At 50.0% G+C, this 14,857-nt stretch overlaps 1 protein-coding gene across 1 annotated transcript in view; it reads left to right on the plus strand.

Annotated features, from left to right (window-relative positions):
* LOC144163202 (uncharacterized) overlaps window positions 1–14,857 on the plus strand; it is a 115,770-nt gene that overhangs the window by 38,240 nt on the left and 62,673 nt on the right. The window contains exon 3 of the mRNA XM_077694038.1: window positions 10,838–11,113. Within this exon, the coding sequence (XP_077550164.1) occupies window positions 10,838–11,113 (276 nt within the window). The remainder of the gene's footprint in view (window positions 1–10,837; window positions 11,114–14,857) is intronic.

Here is a 14,857-nt window from a genome sequence, read left to right on the forward strand (position 1 = left end):
GTTCCTCTCGGTGGACGGCGCAAAACGTGGCAAAAGTAAAGTTGATTTAGTCAATCATGTGACGAGGATGAATGTAGTTTGAAAGTGATTGCAGAGGCTTTCGTTTAATGTAAGAGGAGACGCTTCGCGTCCATTCCAACATCTCCGCACGGGGGCGACTCACGCCCGAACGACGACACGAAAAGGGGCTTTGCCGCATTCCTCACTTGCCGTGCGGGGGTGCCGAACAAATTGAAGGGGGCGCCGAAATTGGGTTCGCCGTGTAAGTGGCGTGCGATGTTTGCGAGGGCGAAAATTAGTCGCCTTCCGTTGCTCCCCGTTGTTTTCCGAGAATCGATTGTCGCGTCGGGAACCTGTTGTTTGCTCGAGAGCGACGACTGACTTTGCTCAACGAGTGACCAGGCCGCCATAAAATAACCGTTGTTTGTTTCTCGTTTCGCTTTGGCTTGGGTAGGTCCACTTGTCTTTGTTCTTAGGCATGCCATAGGAGTAACCAGTAATACTAAATACTAGCAGTACTAACTGGTAGTAGTAACTAGCTACTAATTAGCCTTGGCAGAAGAGAGAACACCATGCGCCCTCGTGGCCTCTCGCAAACCACTGCATTGACGTCACAACGGTTCGTAAGGTGGTTTCACGCTATCGCAGTGTTATCAATTTCGAATATTAGCAACATTATGCAATATCGATTGTTGGTTTGTTCACCCAAAATTTGCATGGACCAAACGGGCTCACAATTCAACCACACTCCACACCACAGACAAGGGGTGCGTGACGTCACAGGTGACGTCACAAAAACGACGAGGAGCATATTGTGAGGAGAACACCACTTTTGAATGCACTTGTGCTGCAAAAATGCAATAAATTGTCAGCGCAGAAACAGAACATCGCCTACACTTTCTAGATTTTGAGCTGGTGCATTAGTTAAACAGTCTTATGAGCGTGTATTTAAAGGAAATTACGCACTCGTTCAATGTGCTGAGATTATTACACAGCTTAGCATATGCGATAATCTTAAAGGCAGCATCCGGCATTCTCAATAATCCGGTGACTCAATAAAGTTTTGTTCAGAATTTTTTCCTGTCGCGTGAAAAAAATGTGCACAGATGGTACGGTACGGTACAACTTTATTGATAGTGCCTGCAGACGGCTTGTCGCCCTGGTCTTGTTAGGGTACTTCGCCGCGACGCGGCCTTGACGTCGTCTCGGTTGGTGTCGCCTCTACTTTGGCCGCGGGCCCGCTACTTCCTCGGGTCGACCACGCCTGCCCCTGGTCTGGAGCGGCAGTCTTCCCTCGGGTTCGCTGGGTCGCTACCTTTCGAGTGTGGCCGAGACCTGCTGGACGGCCTGGACCTGGGTCTCCCTGTCGTAGCTCCTCGTCGCTGCTTCTAGCAGCGGCGGGATCGTCTTCCTCGTTGCCGCTTCGTGTGGATTTTTGCTGCAGTCCCATAGGACGTGAGCTGCTGTGGCTCTCTCCTTCTGGCATGTGCGGCATAGGTCACTCGTGTACACGTCCGGGCACACGTGCTTTATTAGGGCTGGGGTGGGTAGCGTCCCCGTCTGGAGTTGCCGATATAGTACCGCTTCCTCCCTGGTCAGGCCCGGGTTGGGCGGTGGCATCGTTCTCCTCTTGTGTCTGTACCACTTCGTTATCTCGTTGTATGTGGTCATGTTGTCTTTGGTCTCCCACCACCACGTTGGATCGACGGCGGCAGTTGCCGCAGCGCGGTTAGTGAGGCCTCGCGCCACGGCGTTCGCCGTCTAGTTGTGGTTTGCGTACCCTCTTTCCGATAAGTCTTCGCCCATGTGTGCAGGGAACCATTTGATCGCCACGCGGCGGCTCTCGATTTTTGTCGCTCTCAGTATTCGCGCGGCTTCGCTGCTCACTCTTCCCCTGGCGTAGTTGCGTACTGCCGTTCTGGAGTCACTGAGTATGGTCGTGCACTCGGTGTCGGCGATGGCCAGGGCGATGGCCACCTCCTCTGCCCGATGCGCCTTCCGTGTGCGCACGCTTGCTGCTGCCTTAGTTGTCCCTGTCGTGGTTTGGACTACGACTGCTGCGTAGGCTTTCTCGTCTCCCGGGTATTCGGCCGCGTCCACGTATACGGCTCCCTCGTCCCTGGCGTGGAGGTCGATGAGTGCCCTGGCTCTCGCCTCTCGCCTTTCCCTGTTGTATTCTGGATTCATGTTTCTCGGTATTGGGTGTACTCGTAGCCTTCTGCTGATGTCTTCTGGGATGGTCTCTTCTGTTCTATTTTGTTCCCTCAGGCTTATGCCCAGGTTCCTTAGTACTTGTCTTCCTGTTCTTGTTTCTGTAAGGCGCGCGAGCTGCGCCGTTCTTTGCGCCTCTGCTATTTCTTCCAGCGTGTTGTGCACGCCGAGGGCCAGGAGTTTCTCAGTGCTCGTGCCGTCGATGAGCCCGAGTGCCGCCTTGTACGCCTTGCGTATCAGCACGTTGATTTTGTTCCGCTCGCATTGCCTCCAGTTGTGAAATGCTGCCACGTACGTTACGTGGCTTATTGCGAAGGACTCTACGAGTCTCATGAGGCTCTCCTCCTTCATTCCTTTTTTCTTGTTTGATACTCTCTTTATGAGTCGTATGGCCGCGTACACTTTGGCCGTCACTCGGTTGACCGTCTCGCCGTTCACCCACTTCCGTTCGATTAGCATGCCGAGTAACCGAATCTTCTCGACCTCAGGGATCGTGAGGCCGCTTCTCGTCTTGATCCTGATCTTGTCTCTTTCTCTCTCGGATTTGTCTCCCTTTGTCTTTCCGGTCGACCTCTTTGGTGGAATCACCAGTAGCTCGGACTTGCGTGGGGAGCAGATGAGGCCGGACCCGTCTAGTTGCTCTTCGATGGCCTCGACTGCTTCTTGCAGCGTGCTCTCGATGTACCCGTCACATCCCCCCGGTACCCACAGCGTCACGTCGTCGGCGTATATGGTGTGTCGAACCCCCGCGACTCGCGAGAGTCTCTCGGCCACCCCGATCATTACCAGATTGAAGAGTAATGGTGAGATGACCGAGCCTTGGGGGGTTCCGACGCTGCCCAGCAGCTTCTCGGGTAGCCGCAGGTCACCGGCGTTGATCTCAGTGGTTCTGTTCGTCAGGAAATCTTTGATGTACGCATACGTCCTGCGGCCCATGTTTAGCTTCGCCACTTGCGCCAGGATCGCGGAGTGCCTCACTTGGTCGAAGGCGCTCTGGAGGTCCAGGCCCAGTATGGCCTTGTTGTCTCTCGTTCCCGTTGTGTCGTCGAGAATATCGTGCTTTAATTGAATCATGGCGTCTTGGGTGCCGAGCTTATTCCTGAACCCAATGATGGTGTTGGGGTAGAGCCCTCCGTCTTCTAGGTACCTCTGCCATCTGTTCAGGAGGACGTGTTCTAGCACCTTGCCTACGCAGGACGTTAACGAGATTGGTCTGAGGTTCTCGATGCCGGGAGGTTTGCCTGGCTTTGGGATTAAGATGGTCTTGGCCGTCTTCCATTGTCGGGGCAGCGACCCTGCGCGCCAGCACTTGTTGAAGTAGGCCGTGAGGTTCTCGATGGCCGTTTCGTTTAGATTTTTGAGTGCTCTATTTGTGACGCGGTCGGGTCCCGCCGCCGACTTTGTGTTCAAATCTTGTAGGGTGGCCCTGACCTCCCACACCTCAATGTCCCGGTCCAGCCACTCGTTCTGTTCCCCCTGGTATTCCGGGTGCGCCTCGGTGGGTGCGGTCGGTAGGTACTTGTTGTTGATTCTCCTCTTCATCTCGTCTTCCCCGTGCTCTTTTCTGGCTTTGTGGATGATTCGGGCCAGGTTGTCCTGCTGGTGGGATTTGGTTGCGCTATCGTCTAAGAGGCTTTTCAGCATGCTCCACGTTTTGCCGCAGTGCATCTGGCTGTCCGCCTCGTTGCACACTTCGTTCCATTGTTGGGTGCACAGCACCCTGCTGTGGGCTTCTATCTTCCTGTTTAGTTCGGCCACCTTTTTGCGCAGTTTCCTGTTCGTTCGCTGCGTCTTCCACCTTGCCTGTATCGATTGTTTGGCTTCGATGAGGTGGGCCAGTCGGCTGTCGATTCTACCGACGTTGTCTTCTGTCTCGATGGTTCTGGTGGCTTCCTTTTCCTTCTCCATGATTTCGTTTGTCCACTCCTCTATGTCCGTGATGTCCGTCTGCTCGGTGGGTAGCAGCTTTCGGAAGGCGTCCCAATCCGTGTGTCGGTGCTTTCGGTGGCCTCTGTATGTCCCTCCGTTGCACCCGATCGGGATCGTGACTTCCACGATGTAGTGGTCGCTGCGCAGGTTGTTTCCCGTGTTGCGCCACTCGAAGTCCGCCCTGTCGTTTTTGCCCTTTCTGACGAAAGTGAGGTCCGGCGTTGTGTCTCTGGTGACCGAGTTGCCTGTTCTTGTGGGCTGGGTCGGGTCCGTGATTAGATTTAGTCCCAGGTCCGTGGAATCTTGCAGCAAGTCTCTGCCCTTTGCTAATGTCCTTTGGTACCCCCACGCTTGATTCTGTGCGTTGAAGTCTCCACATATTATCAATCTGTTGTCCGGTCCCGCGATCTTGCTCGCCTTGTACAGTAGAGCTTTGAATTTCTGCTTCCCGTGCGACGGACTACTGTATACGTTTGCTATGTACGTGCTTTCCTTCTTCTTCTTTCCCGTTACCACTTCCACCATTGTGTGCTCTATCATGCTATTGTTGAGAAGCTCGTGCTCGACAAACGTGATGCCCTTCTTCACCATGGTGCAGACTCCCCTGCCACCCCTCCTGGCCGTTCCCCGGTCTTTGGGTCGACTGGCAACGGATCGGTAGCCCGGAAGTCGGACGTTTTCGGCACGGGTTTCCTGCAGCATGATGATGTCCGGCCTTCTCGTTACTTGTCTCAGGTGTTGTTTCAGTGTCGCTTTCTTTGGGTCGTATCCGTTGCAGTTCCAGTGCCAGGCCAGGAGGCCTCTCACTGCTGTTGCTGGTGCTGCGGTTGTTGTCCTGTCCATGCTTGCTGGAGGTTCGCTATTTGTACTGTTAGTCCTTGTACTGTCGTCATTAGTTGTTGGCACATTTGCTCTAGTGTCGCTAGTCGATCATTAAATGCCTGGAAGGACGCACGGATGTATTCTTCAAATCGGTTGAATCTGTCTTCCAGGTTGTCGATTCTGTCGCTGAGCTTGCGCTCCTTGAAATTTTCGAATGCTCTTCTCTTTGGTGCCGGTCCAACCGCTGCTGTCGCTCTCGGGTCCATTTCCATTTCTGTTTCCTCCTTCGTTGTTGTTGCTGCTGTCGGTTCCTGTTGCTGTGGTTGCTGTTGCTGCGTTTGCTGTTGCTGTTGCTGTAATTGGGCTTCCATCTTTCTCCGGTTCTCTTCTATGTCCCTGTTGATCTTGTTGATCTTTGCCTCGAGCGCCGCGTATCTCTTTCTCCACGCGTCGTTTTCTTCTTTGAGGGCTCGCAACATTTCGCTCTCTCCTTGGTTTCTCGTGCAGCTATCCGGGCGGCGACTTTGCTGCTGCGACCTTTTGGGTGCCTCCGTTTTTGCCGCCCAGCTGACTCGGTCCTGGGATTGGTATTGGCGCTGGCGACTCGCACTGCGGTCTCGTTTTCGGTCCGCACTTTTATTCGCTATCGGCCGCGATTCTCGGCTGCCCGCTGCGCTGCTTTCTCTTGATGTCATCAACGGCGGGAACTCGCTCGGGGCCAGCTGCTGTCTCTCCTGTTGTTCCGCCATCTTGCGTTCCCATTGTCTCCTCGTCACTACGTAGGGGGTCTTGTACTTGTTTTTACACTCCCTGCCACCCGTTGGGTGCTTCCCTCCGCACAGCTTGCAGTTCGGGTTGCATTCGCTTTCGTGATTTTCCGTCGGGTTGACCGTTCCGCAGTTGAAGCACACCTTCGCATCCGGGTTGGGGCAGACGTCCCTTCTATGGCCTACCTTGCCGCACTGCTTGCAGACATCGAAGTGCTTGCGGTATAGGCTGCATCTCGTGAGTACCGGGCCGTAGCGTACGTAGTTTGGGACCTTTTGGCCTTCAAAGACCACAATGACCGTCGTCGAGTTGCCGATTCTCTGCGCTCCTCTCGCCAGCGGGTTCCTTGGGTTGGCGATGCTTCGGTCGATTTCTGCGGGGGTGTCTTCGACGGGAATGCCGCGTATGACTCCCTTAACCGTGCCGTCTGGCGTGGTTTAATAAGCGCCTACTTCGTGCGTCTTGTCTCCGATTCGTATGGCTTGGATCTTGGCGTAGGACAGAGCTCTCCCCTCGTCGGGGGTACTCACCAACATGATGTTTTGGTGGAAGTTGGGGCAAAAGGTGTCCGCCGCACCGTCTTCTCTCGCAACCCTTGCCGCCGCCATGATTGCCGAGGCGACGGTGACCGTTCGCGCCTTTGCGATGTTCAGCCCTCCTCGTGGCCTTACGATTATCTTGATTTCCTCTCTCGGTAGCGTGTTCGGCATCCTCGCTGCCCTCGTCGTCGTCGCGATCGTCTTCCTTCCGGCATTCTCTCTTGTTTTAGGTCGAGGCTGGCGACTGTTACCGTTTGCGCTTTCACTGCTCGCCGCGGTTCTTACTCTCCTGCCCACGTGTGACCACCCGTGGCTTTCGTTGAACTCTTCTGGGGTGATTTCCTCACCCTGGACTGCGATGCGCACTTGCCCGTCACTGTTGCTGGGGCCTTGGGTCGCGGGCATTTCCGGTGATGACGTCGTCGTCTCCATCTCCACGCTGTCGCCTTGTTCCATCGCAACGCCGGCGTTAGGCCTAGCCCGCCTAGGCAGGCTTAGCGGCCGTACCCCTCGGCCACTCGGTTAGGCCTGGCGGCGGGTTGCCGCTGCCGCGGGAATAAAGTCCTCTTATTCCTTAAAATGGACGTACCGCTTGGTCGAATCTGGTACCGGGCGATGCCCCGCACCTTCACGGACACATTGGTACTGAATATACAGCGGTAACTGTTAATTAGCGTTGCGAAAATTAGCATAAAAGCCGGAGCCGATGTGAGCACGTCCTCTTCCTTCGGCGATCGCAGCGCCACCCTGCACAGATGGGCAAATTAATTCGTTGTGAGTAGCATAAAAGCCAAATGAAGCCGAGTGCTAACAGTGCTTTTAAAGCAAAGCTTTCTAGCACTACCAGCCAACGGTTCTTTCATGGCGTGCGGGACAAGGAACTCCCACCGCGGCGGCGGAGGGGGGGGGGGGGGGGTACGGGGGGGGGGGGGGGTTCACTCACGGAGCACAGTGTATACAGATGGCGCCGCGAATGGTTACTCAGCGTTCCCAGCACAGGTGCTTGCTCACAGCGTCAGGCGCGACGAATTTGTCGTCTGCTTTAGCGACGGTAGCTTTGGGCCTGGTTTTCATTCAGCGCCTGGGGAGGGGAGGGCGCTTTGAAGGCGACACATGAAACAAGAGTGACGAAGGCAGTGATAGAGAAGACGCATTAGCGAGCGTGCCGCCCTCCTGCTCATTCTTTGAAAGACGTTCCTGTCCGTTTTGTTCCCGTCGACGCACGTTCGTTCGGGACGCCACCAACGCGAATCCCAGGTAACGGTTGGGGAGGGGAGGGGGAGGGCGCTCCTTGGCGCGAATCCCAGGTAACGGCTGGAAGAATCCCTGGTTTTACTCGAACCACGTGTGTGAATTCAAATGACGCCACATGGGCAATAATTGTGGGTGTCGTTTAAAGCTATGCTTTCCAACCACCTTCCCAGCGTGGATTGGCGACAATTTTTTTATTCTTTTTATTATATGACTCTCCGAAGGTAACCAGGTGAGCTGCTTTTTTCACTGCTTATTTTTTCACTGCTCCACGAGCTTTCGCGTATTTTGTGTGTTGGCCCACCTCGCCTGCACAGCGCGATTCTTTTCTTTTCTCGAAAGAATGTGAAAAGCTTATAGAGGAACACCCAACACGTTCGGTGTGGGCCTTCGTTTGTTCGTTCTTTCGTGTCTTCAACAACAACACAGGCAACTAAACACACCCAAAATATACAACAAAGGCAGGAAACTATACAACAAGGACAACAAAATATACATGCTTGTTTATATGTGAAGCAGACAGCATACTGCGTTACAACAAGCCTTCTTCCGAGATTGCGATTTCGACCATACAAATGTCACGCGTTATATACAGGGTGATCAAAATTGGGTTTTTTTATTAAGTTAGGCGCTCAAATTTACGTGAAGACAACATCTACAGTGAGGTTTCGCACACAGGGGGACACAGAATTAGGTCGTAATTTTAGGTGTCGGTGGCTTAATTAACAAAAATTGAATAATTCACTTTTTAGTGGCTACAGTAAGCAGGCATGTTTGTACGGAAAACTTGGACGCAATCACATTTCGACGAAGTTTCATTTGGCGGAATTTTTCCAGCGTATCCGTATACTCTGAGATATCGAACTTCGACGTTTAATTGCCGTTCGCATGATTACGCATGCTAGAAACTGAAGACCGGCACAAAGCTCCTCCCTTTTGTTTTGTATTTCGAAAGCGGTTCCGAGTACTGCAGGTTGCGATAACGCGAGTCAAGACTGGAAAGGTGCCAGTTCTCACTTCTGAAACTAAATGCCGTACGCAGCGGGCACGCCACAAAAGGGAGGAGCTTTGCGCGGGTCTTCACTTTTCTTGCATGCGTTATCATGCGAACGGAAATTAAATTTGACCGTTCGATATCTCGGAGTACACAGATGCGCTAAAAGGATTCTGCCAAATGAAACTGTGCAAGAAAGACGGTTACGTCCAACTTTTCAATACAAACATGCCTACGCACTGCAGCCACTAAAAAGTTAATCATTAAATTTTAGTTAATTGAGCCACTGGCATCAATAATTGACACCTTATTCTGTGTCCCCCTAAGCGCATAACCTCAATGTAGAGCTGTTCTTCACGTACATCTAAGGGCCTAATTTGAAAAAAAAACCTGTCAACTTAACTTTGACCACCCTGTATACCCAACAGGTTATGTTGGAGAGGCACACAAGGTGGGACGCTGCAATCGACAAGGTGGCATACCATCCCTGCCCCTTTTCCTTGGTGCACTGTCGCTTGGTGCACTGTTGTATTAATGATTATCCGTTGTATCAATCATATTCACAGTATTCAATCACTGTTTCTATCAACTGCCGTTTCTGACTGATTAATATTTCACCTCCTTTATATCCCGCACTAGATGACATGCTCTTTCTCCTCAATGTCAGGAAGATTTCTTAGTCACAAAAAATTTGTGCGCGTACTCTGAAGGCTGACACAGGTTACATGCCCACGCAGCAGAACAAGTTCGTGGAGTTATGTTGGAGAGTGCTTTATGCACTCCTAGGAATTTACGGTTTGTCTGATGCGCGCACATTAAAGAAAAGGAGTAAGATTTAATCTTTCCCACCTAATGACATTAATGAACCAAATGAAGCTTGTTTGCGCGCCTAAATGAAGCCTGCATCAGATCGCCCTGTAATTTTTGCTTCCAAACTTCCTAGTTTTCCTTTGGTTGGCAATGCTCGAGTAATGAAAATCGGAGGTCTTGAGAAGTTGAGGGAAGATGTGGCTTCCGAAACCCGATAAGTAACAATATTTCGGAATTGATGGCTGTATTCCAGATTATTGATGGCTGTCGTCCAGGCTATGTCAAAAGTTAACAGGCGAAAAAGAATTTAACATACAGTAAACAAGTTAAATCTTCGTTGTAACGAAATCGCTTTATTCGAAATATTACTTAAATAGAAATATCTCATTGACCCTGTGGCAGTGCATAGAAAGTGCATTGTACCCGCTCGTAACGAAGTATCGCTTATAACAAAGCCGTTTTTTTTTTGTCTCGAAACATCGTAATAACGAGCGCATTCTGAACTGTTGGACTGAGTCTGAACTGTTGAACTGAGTCTGAACTGTTTCATGCAAAAAGCTGGCGTAAGCAGCCTCATTCCTTACTGAAGTCAAATAATTCAGACATAATTGAAGGTCAACCTTCGCATTGAATTCTTTCTTGCGCATATTTTTAACGTGGCCTAGAAACTATTATTTATTTCAGGTTCCCTCAATCACACGAGAGTCGAAGAGCGGTGGGAGCTTTTGAAAAACAAATTGCAAATAAGAAAGCGGCAAGAAAAGTAACACAAGATACTTATGCTGGTAGCAGCGATACACAAACGTACAAGGAAATACTTTAATGGATGTTGCAAAAAGATTTCTGGAAATATTCCAGCTGGAAAAAACAGGCGGAAAGCATTCGCTGGCTACAGAAATACCCACAGTTACACAATACTGCGCACAACACACGCAAGATATGCGCTCAAAAACAGTTTTTCAAGGTAAATGAAAAGAAACAGCAGAAAGAAATTCATGTAGACTTCCTATACCCAAAAATGTTCTGCAGAAATTTAGAAAATTGTCTACTAATGCGTAGCATTCTTACGCCACTAGTCTTGAGTGCGAGTTCTTTAGAGGCAATTTTTGTGGTTTTTCTAAATACTGTCCAACCAATTATGTCCGTTTTCGCTATTATAACGATTACAGGTGGAACTTCCGCGAAACCTGCATTATTGTCGAAATGCAGGGCGTTACGCAGACCGTCATTTTCCGTATTTTTTATGTTTTTCTTATTTATTTAGTGTTTCAAAATTTCTTCCGACCAATTATCTCACGCTAATATAGCGCTTACAGTGGAACTTCCGCGATATCTGCCTTTTTGTGGAAATTCAGGGCGTTACACAGTCCTGGCTAAGAATGCTACGCAAAGAATGCTACTCGGCAAAGAATGCTACGCATTAGAAGGCGAACAATGATCTTCGAAACCGATTCGAATCGTCTATTGAGGCCTAAAAACTGTTCCTCTGCCCCGCTCTGTGTCCCGTGCGCAGGCCAGAACTGCTTCGGCGGCATCGAGAGCTTCGAGAAGACCACGGGCCTGTCCTTCTCGGGCTCGGTGAGCGGTCAGACGTTGCTGCAGCAGCCGGACCAGGCGCTCACCCGAGACTGCATCAACCTGTGCAAGCAGCAGGCGCAGTGCCTCGCCTTCTCGCTCAACTACGTGGGCTTCCGCTGCGCCTCCTTCAACCTCAACTCGGCCGGCCGCCGCGACCTGCTCGTGCCCACGCCCAGCACCAACTACTTCGAGAAGATCTGCTTCAGGGGAGGTATGCGCGCATCTTATACCACCCAGCTCGCACTGCTCTCCTCTGTCGAGTGTTACAATCACTGCGCCGATCAGTAGATGGCTGCGTGTACATGACTGTGACGGAAGGGCATTGGAACGAGCTAGCGCAGCGTCGAGAGAGATAGATAGATAGATAGATAGATAGATAGATAGATAGATAGATAGATAGATAGATAGATAGATAGAGAGAGAGAGAGAGAGAGAGAGAGAGAGAGAGAGAGAGAGAGATAGATAGATGGATAGATAGATAGATAGATAGATAGATAGATAGATAGATAGATAGATAGATAGATAGATAGATAGAGAGAGAGAGAGAGAGAGAGAGAGAGAGAGAGAGAGAGAGAGAGAGAGAGAGAGAGAGAGAGTAAAAAAGAAATTACAGCCGTTCCACTCAATGCGAAAGCTGTCGGAAGTGCGGAGCAGTGATTGGCCATAATTGGCTGTAGCGCCGTTATCCGCTCACGGCTACCAAGCAACGCATTTCAAATTTCCCGCCTTTGCAGTGCTCGCGCGCCCCCTGCCTGAAACTGCGCCAGCGGGAGTTCTGTTCTTTTTGTGCTTGCTTTTCCTCCCGCGCGTGCCGGCGTCGCACTGCCGCTTTTTTTTTTTTCGCTTACTATCGCAAAAACCAACCCAGCGACCGTTCCTAACTAAATTAACGTGGGCGCTGCCGGTTAGTTACGTATACAGGGTGATCAAAGTTAAGTCGACAGGTTTTTTAAAAATTAAGCGCTTAGATGAACGTGCAGACTAACTCTACAGTGAGGTTATGCACTTTGGGGGACACAGAATTGGGTGGTAATTATTGATGTCGGTGACTTAACTAAAATTGAATAATTAACTTTTTAGTGGCTGCCATAAGCAGGCATGTTTGTATTGCAAAGTTAGACGCAATCATGTTTCTATGAAGTTTCATTTCGTAGAATTCTTCTAGCGCATCCGTGCTCCGAGATATTGAGCTGCGTAGGTTAATTGCCGTTCGCATGATTACGCACGCACGACAGTGAGGTCGTGCGCTAAGCTCTTCCTTTTTGTGACGCGCCTGCTGTATACGGTGTTTAGTTTGACAACGACGAGGAGGCATAGCCAAAAGTGATAACTTGCACCCTTTCAGTCTTGGCTGGCGTTATCGGAATCTGCAAATCTTAGAACCGCTCTCGAAACACAGAACAAAGGAAGGGGGGGGGGGGGGGGGGGGCTTTGCGCCCGTCTTCACGGTTTAGCATGCGTAATCGTGCGATCGGCAATTAAACTTCGAAGTTCGATATCTCGGAGCACGGATGCGCTAGAAGAATTCTGCCAAATGAAACTGCGTAGAAACACGATTGCGTCCAACTTTTCAGTACAAAAATACCTGCTTACTGCAGTCACTAAAAAGTTTATTATTCAATTTTACGTAATTACGCCACCCAAATCAATGATTACCAGCTAATTATGTGTCCCCCGGGGCGTGTAACATCCCTGTAGAGATGGCCTTCACGTAAATCAAAGCGTCCATTAAAAAAAAAGAAAACGTGTCGACTTAATTTTGATCACCCTGTATTTTGCCTCAAATGGGCCTACAGTTTTCTTTGCGCTAAACGGGGAGATGTATAACAAGCGCCAGTGGTTCACGAGTCTCGAACGATTATGACTATTTATAAACCACTTGGCTTTCGAAGCTTCTGGGTTACACCGCGACGACAGCCGCTACGACAGAACGCCGTGTGGCTCTACTTGGGTCCAGCGAGCGAGCTACGGCGACAAGGCGAGCCCTTAAATTGCTCTACACCTACAAAGATTCCTCTGCTTATCTCCTGGATCGACGAATGAAGTCCATCCGAATCCAACAGTAGGAGCTGTCCAGAGCTGCTTCCCATTACGGGAACGTATTTGTGATGTTTAATGACGACCAGATGCTATGGCAGGCCCATGTGGCATGAAAGACAATTCCCACATTAATTGTATGCGCTTGTGTTTGTTTGAGGGAACACCTTGGATAGCCTGGAATTGCTTGGATATGTGTCTGCGTCTATTTGCCTCAGTGTTTTAGCGGAGAGATAACGCGTCGAAGTCTCCTCACGTTGCGACTCCGCTGCGACCTCCGAGCGCAGCGTGCTGCTTACATGACGTCGCCGTGACAGAAGCTGTGTTCGCTGCGCTTGTGTCGCAGCCATGTAAACAGGGTCTGTGATTTCGGAGCAACCAGAACGGCTGCTCTTAAAACCGTGCAAGTTTCAAGGCATGGCGCGGAGAACTAGGAGAGCGAGGGAAGCACGGAAGCCAACACTGGAGATATCAACTTTCAGCATTTCATTTGCCAGGGCGAAGCAAGCATGGCGCACATTACGGTGAACCGGTGGCCCTTTTATCGACTAAAGAAAAGTTATCTAGCGGCACAGACGCGGCTTTTTCGATAATAACACCTGTTTGAAGCGGATCTTGTGGTGTTGCCTGGTTGTATATGGTCAATTCACGCGCTGTGTATTCGCGTGTCGACTATCAATGTTTTAGGAGAGTGTTTTGTCGATGTTACTATTCTTAATGTCCTTGCTTCGGCGGAGCTCTTTCTTGTAAGATTATTAGTCCATAGCTGGAGGAGGTGCTCTTAGTAGTTTATTTTGGTGCGTAATATTGTACAGTAGGGGTTAGCTCATAGCAAAAATGCATTATAAATACAGGATCATGTAATCACCTCACCGATAACCCGACATGTCTAAAACACTCCCTGAACCTAAGTGTCGGATACTCTCGAAGGTGCTAATGCACGCAGGCATACAGAATGTTTGCACCAAAGCAACGTTCCGTACAGCCTTTGTCAAAATTTTCTTGGCCAATCATAAGCCTTATCGACCACGAAGAATTCAATTAATAAGCTTTACCTTTAAATGCGACTACAATATTTAATGACATTATGAAACAAATGTGTTTTCTCAAGCTTTCCGGGATATCACGTTTCAGCCTGGCTCGGGAAGTAAGCTCGTACATTGCATTTTTTTTGCGGCGTGCGCACCTTCGGCTTGGCCTAGAAAATTTTGACAAAGACTGTACATGATGTTTACTTGGTAGTTGTCCGTAGTGTGTGTTCTAAGAGAACGAGCAACAACTTTCAACGCTTATTTCCTGGGAAGAACATGGTTACGTGCTGATTATTCATTACGTAAATTATAGCAATCCGAGTTTTGAAGCAAAGCGTAGGGAACTTAACAGATGTTGGTACTGTACTCAGAGATTGTGAGATGTAAAAATGCAACTCTATGAGACTGCATACTTGTCGCTCTACGTAGATGGCCACCATTCCCCTAAGATGTATGTTACTTACCGTATTTTCGCGCGTATAACACACACCAAAAAGGCGCAAATTTCAGTGTCGATGTGGTGGTGCGGATAATACGCGGGGTTTTTCCTTTAGTGCAGCTTCACGCAATGCGCGTTCTGTCGTGGAGCTCGTGCGCAGTAACACTGACTAAGCCTTCCATGGCAGCGGTTGCGCAAAACATACAAGGACAAGGAAGGAAAAACACGGACGAGCGCACTCTAACAACTGAATTTTATTAGTGAATTCTGACTTTCGCCTTTCAGTCAGTGTATTCTACTTGCTAAATATACGAGAGAGAGAGAGAGAGAGAGAGAGAGAGAGAGAGAGAGAGAGAGAGAGAGAGAGAGAGAGAGAGAGAGAGAGAGAGAGAGAGAGAGAGAGAGAGAGAGAGAGAGAGAGAGAGAGAGAGAGAGAGAGAGAGAGCAG

The sequence above is a fragment of the Haemaphysalis longicornis genome, unplaced genomic scaffold, assembly GCF_048455015.1.
Source record: "Haemaphysalis longicornis isolate Haplotype H1 unplaced genomic scaffold, Haemaphysalis longicornis Haplotype H1 scaffold_12, whole genome shotgun sequence".
NCBI lineage: Eukaryota > Metazoa > Arthropoda > Arachnida > Ixodida > Ixodidae > Haemaphysalis > Haemaphysalis longicornis.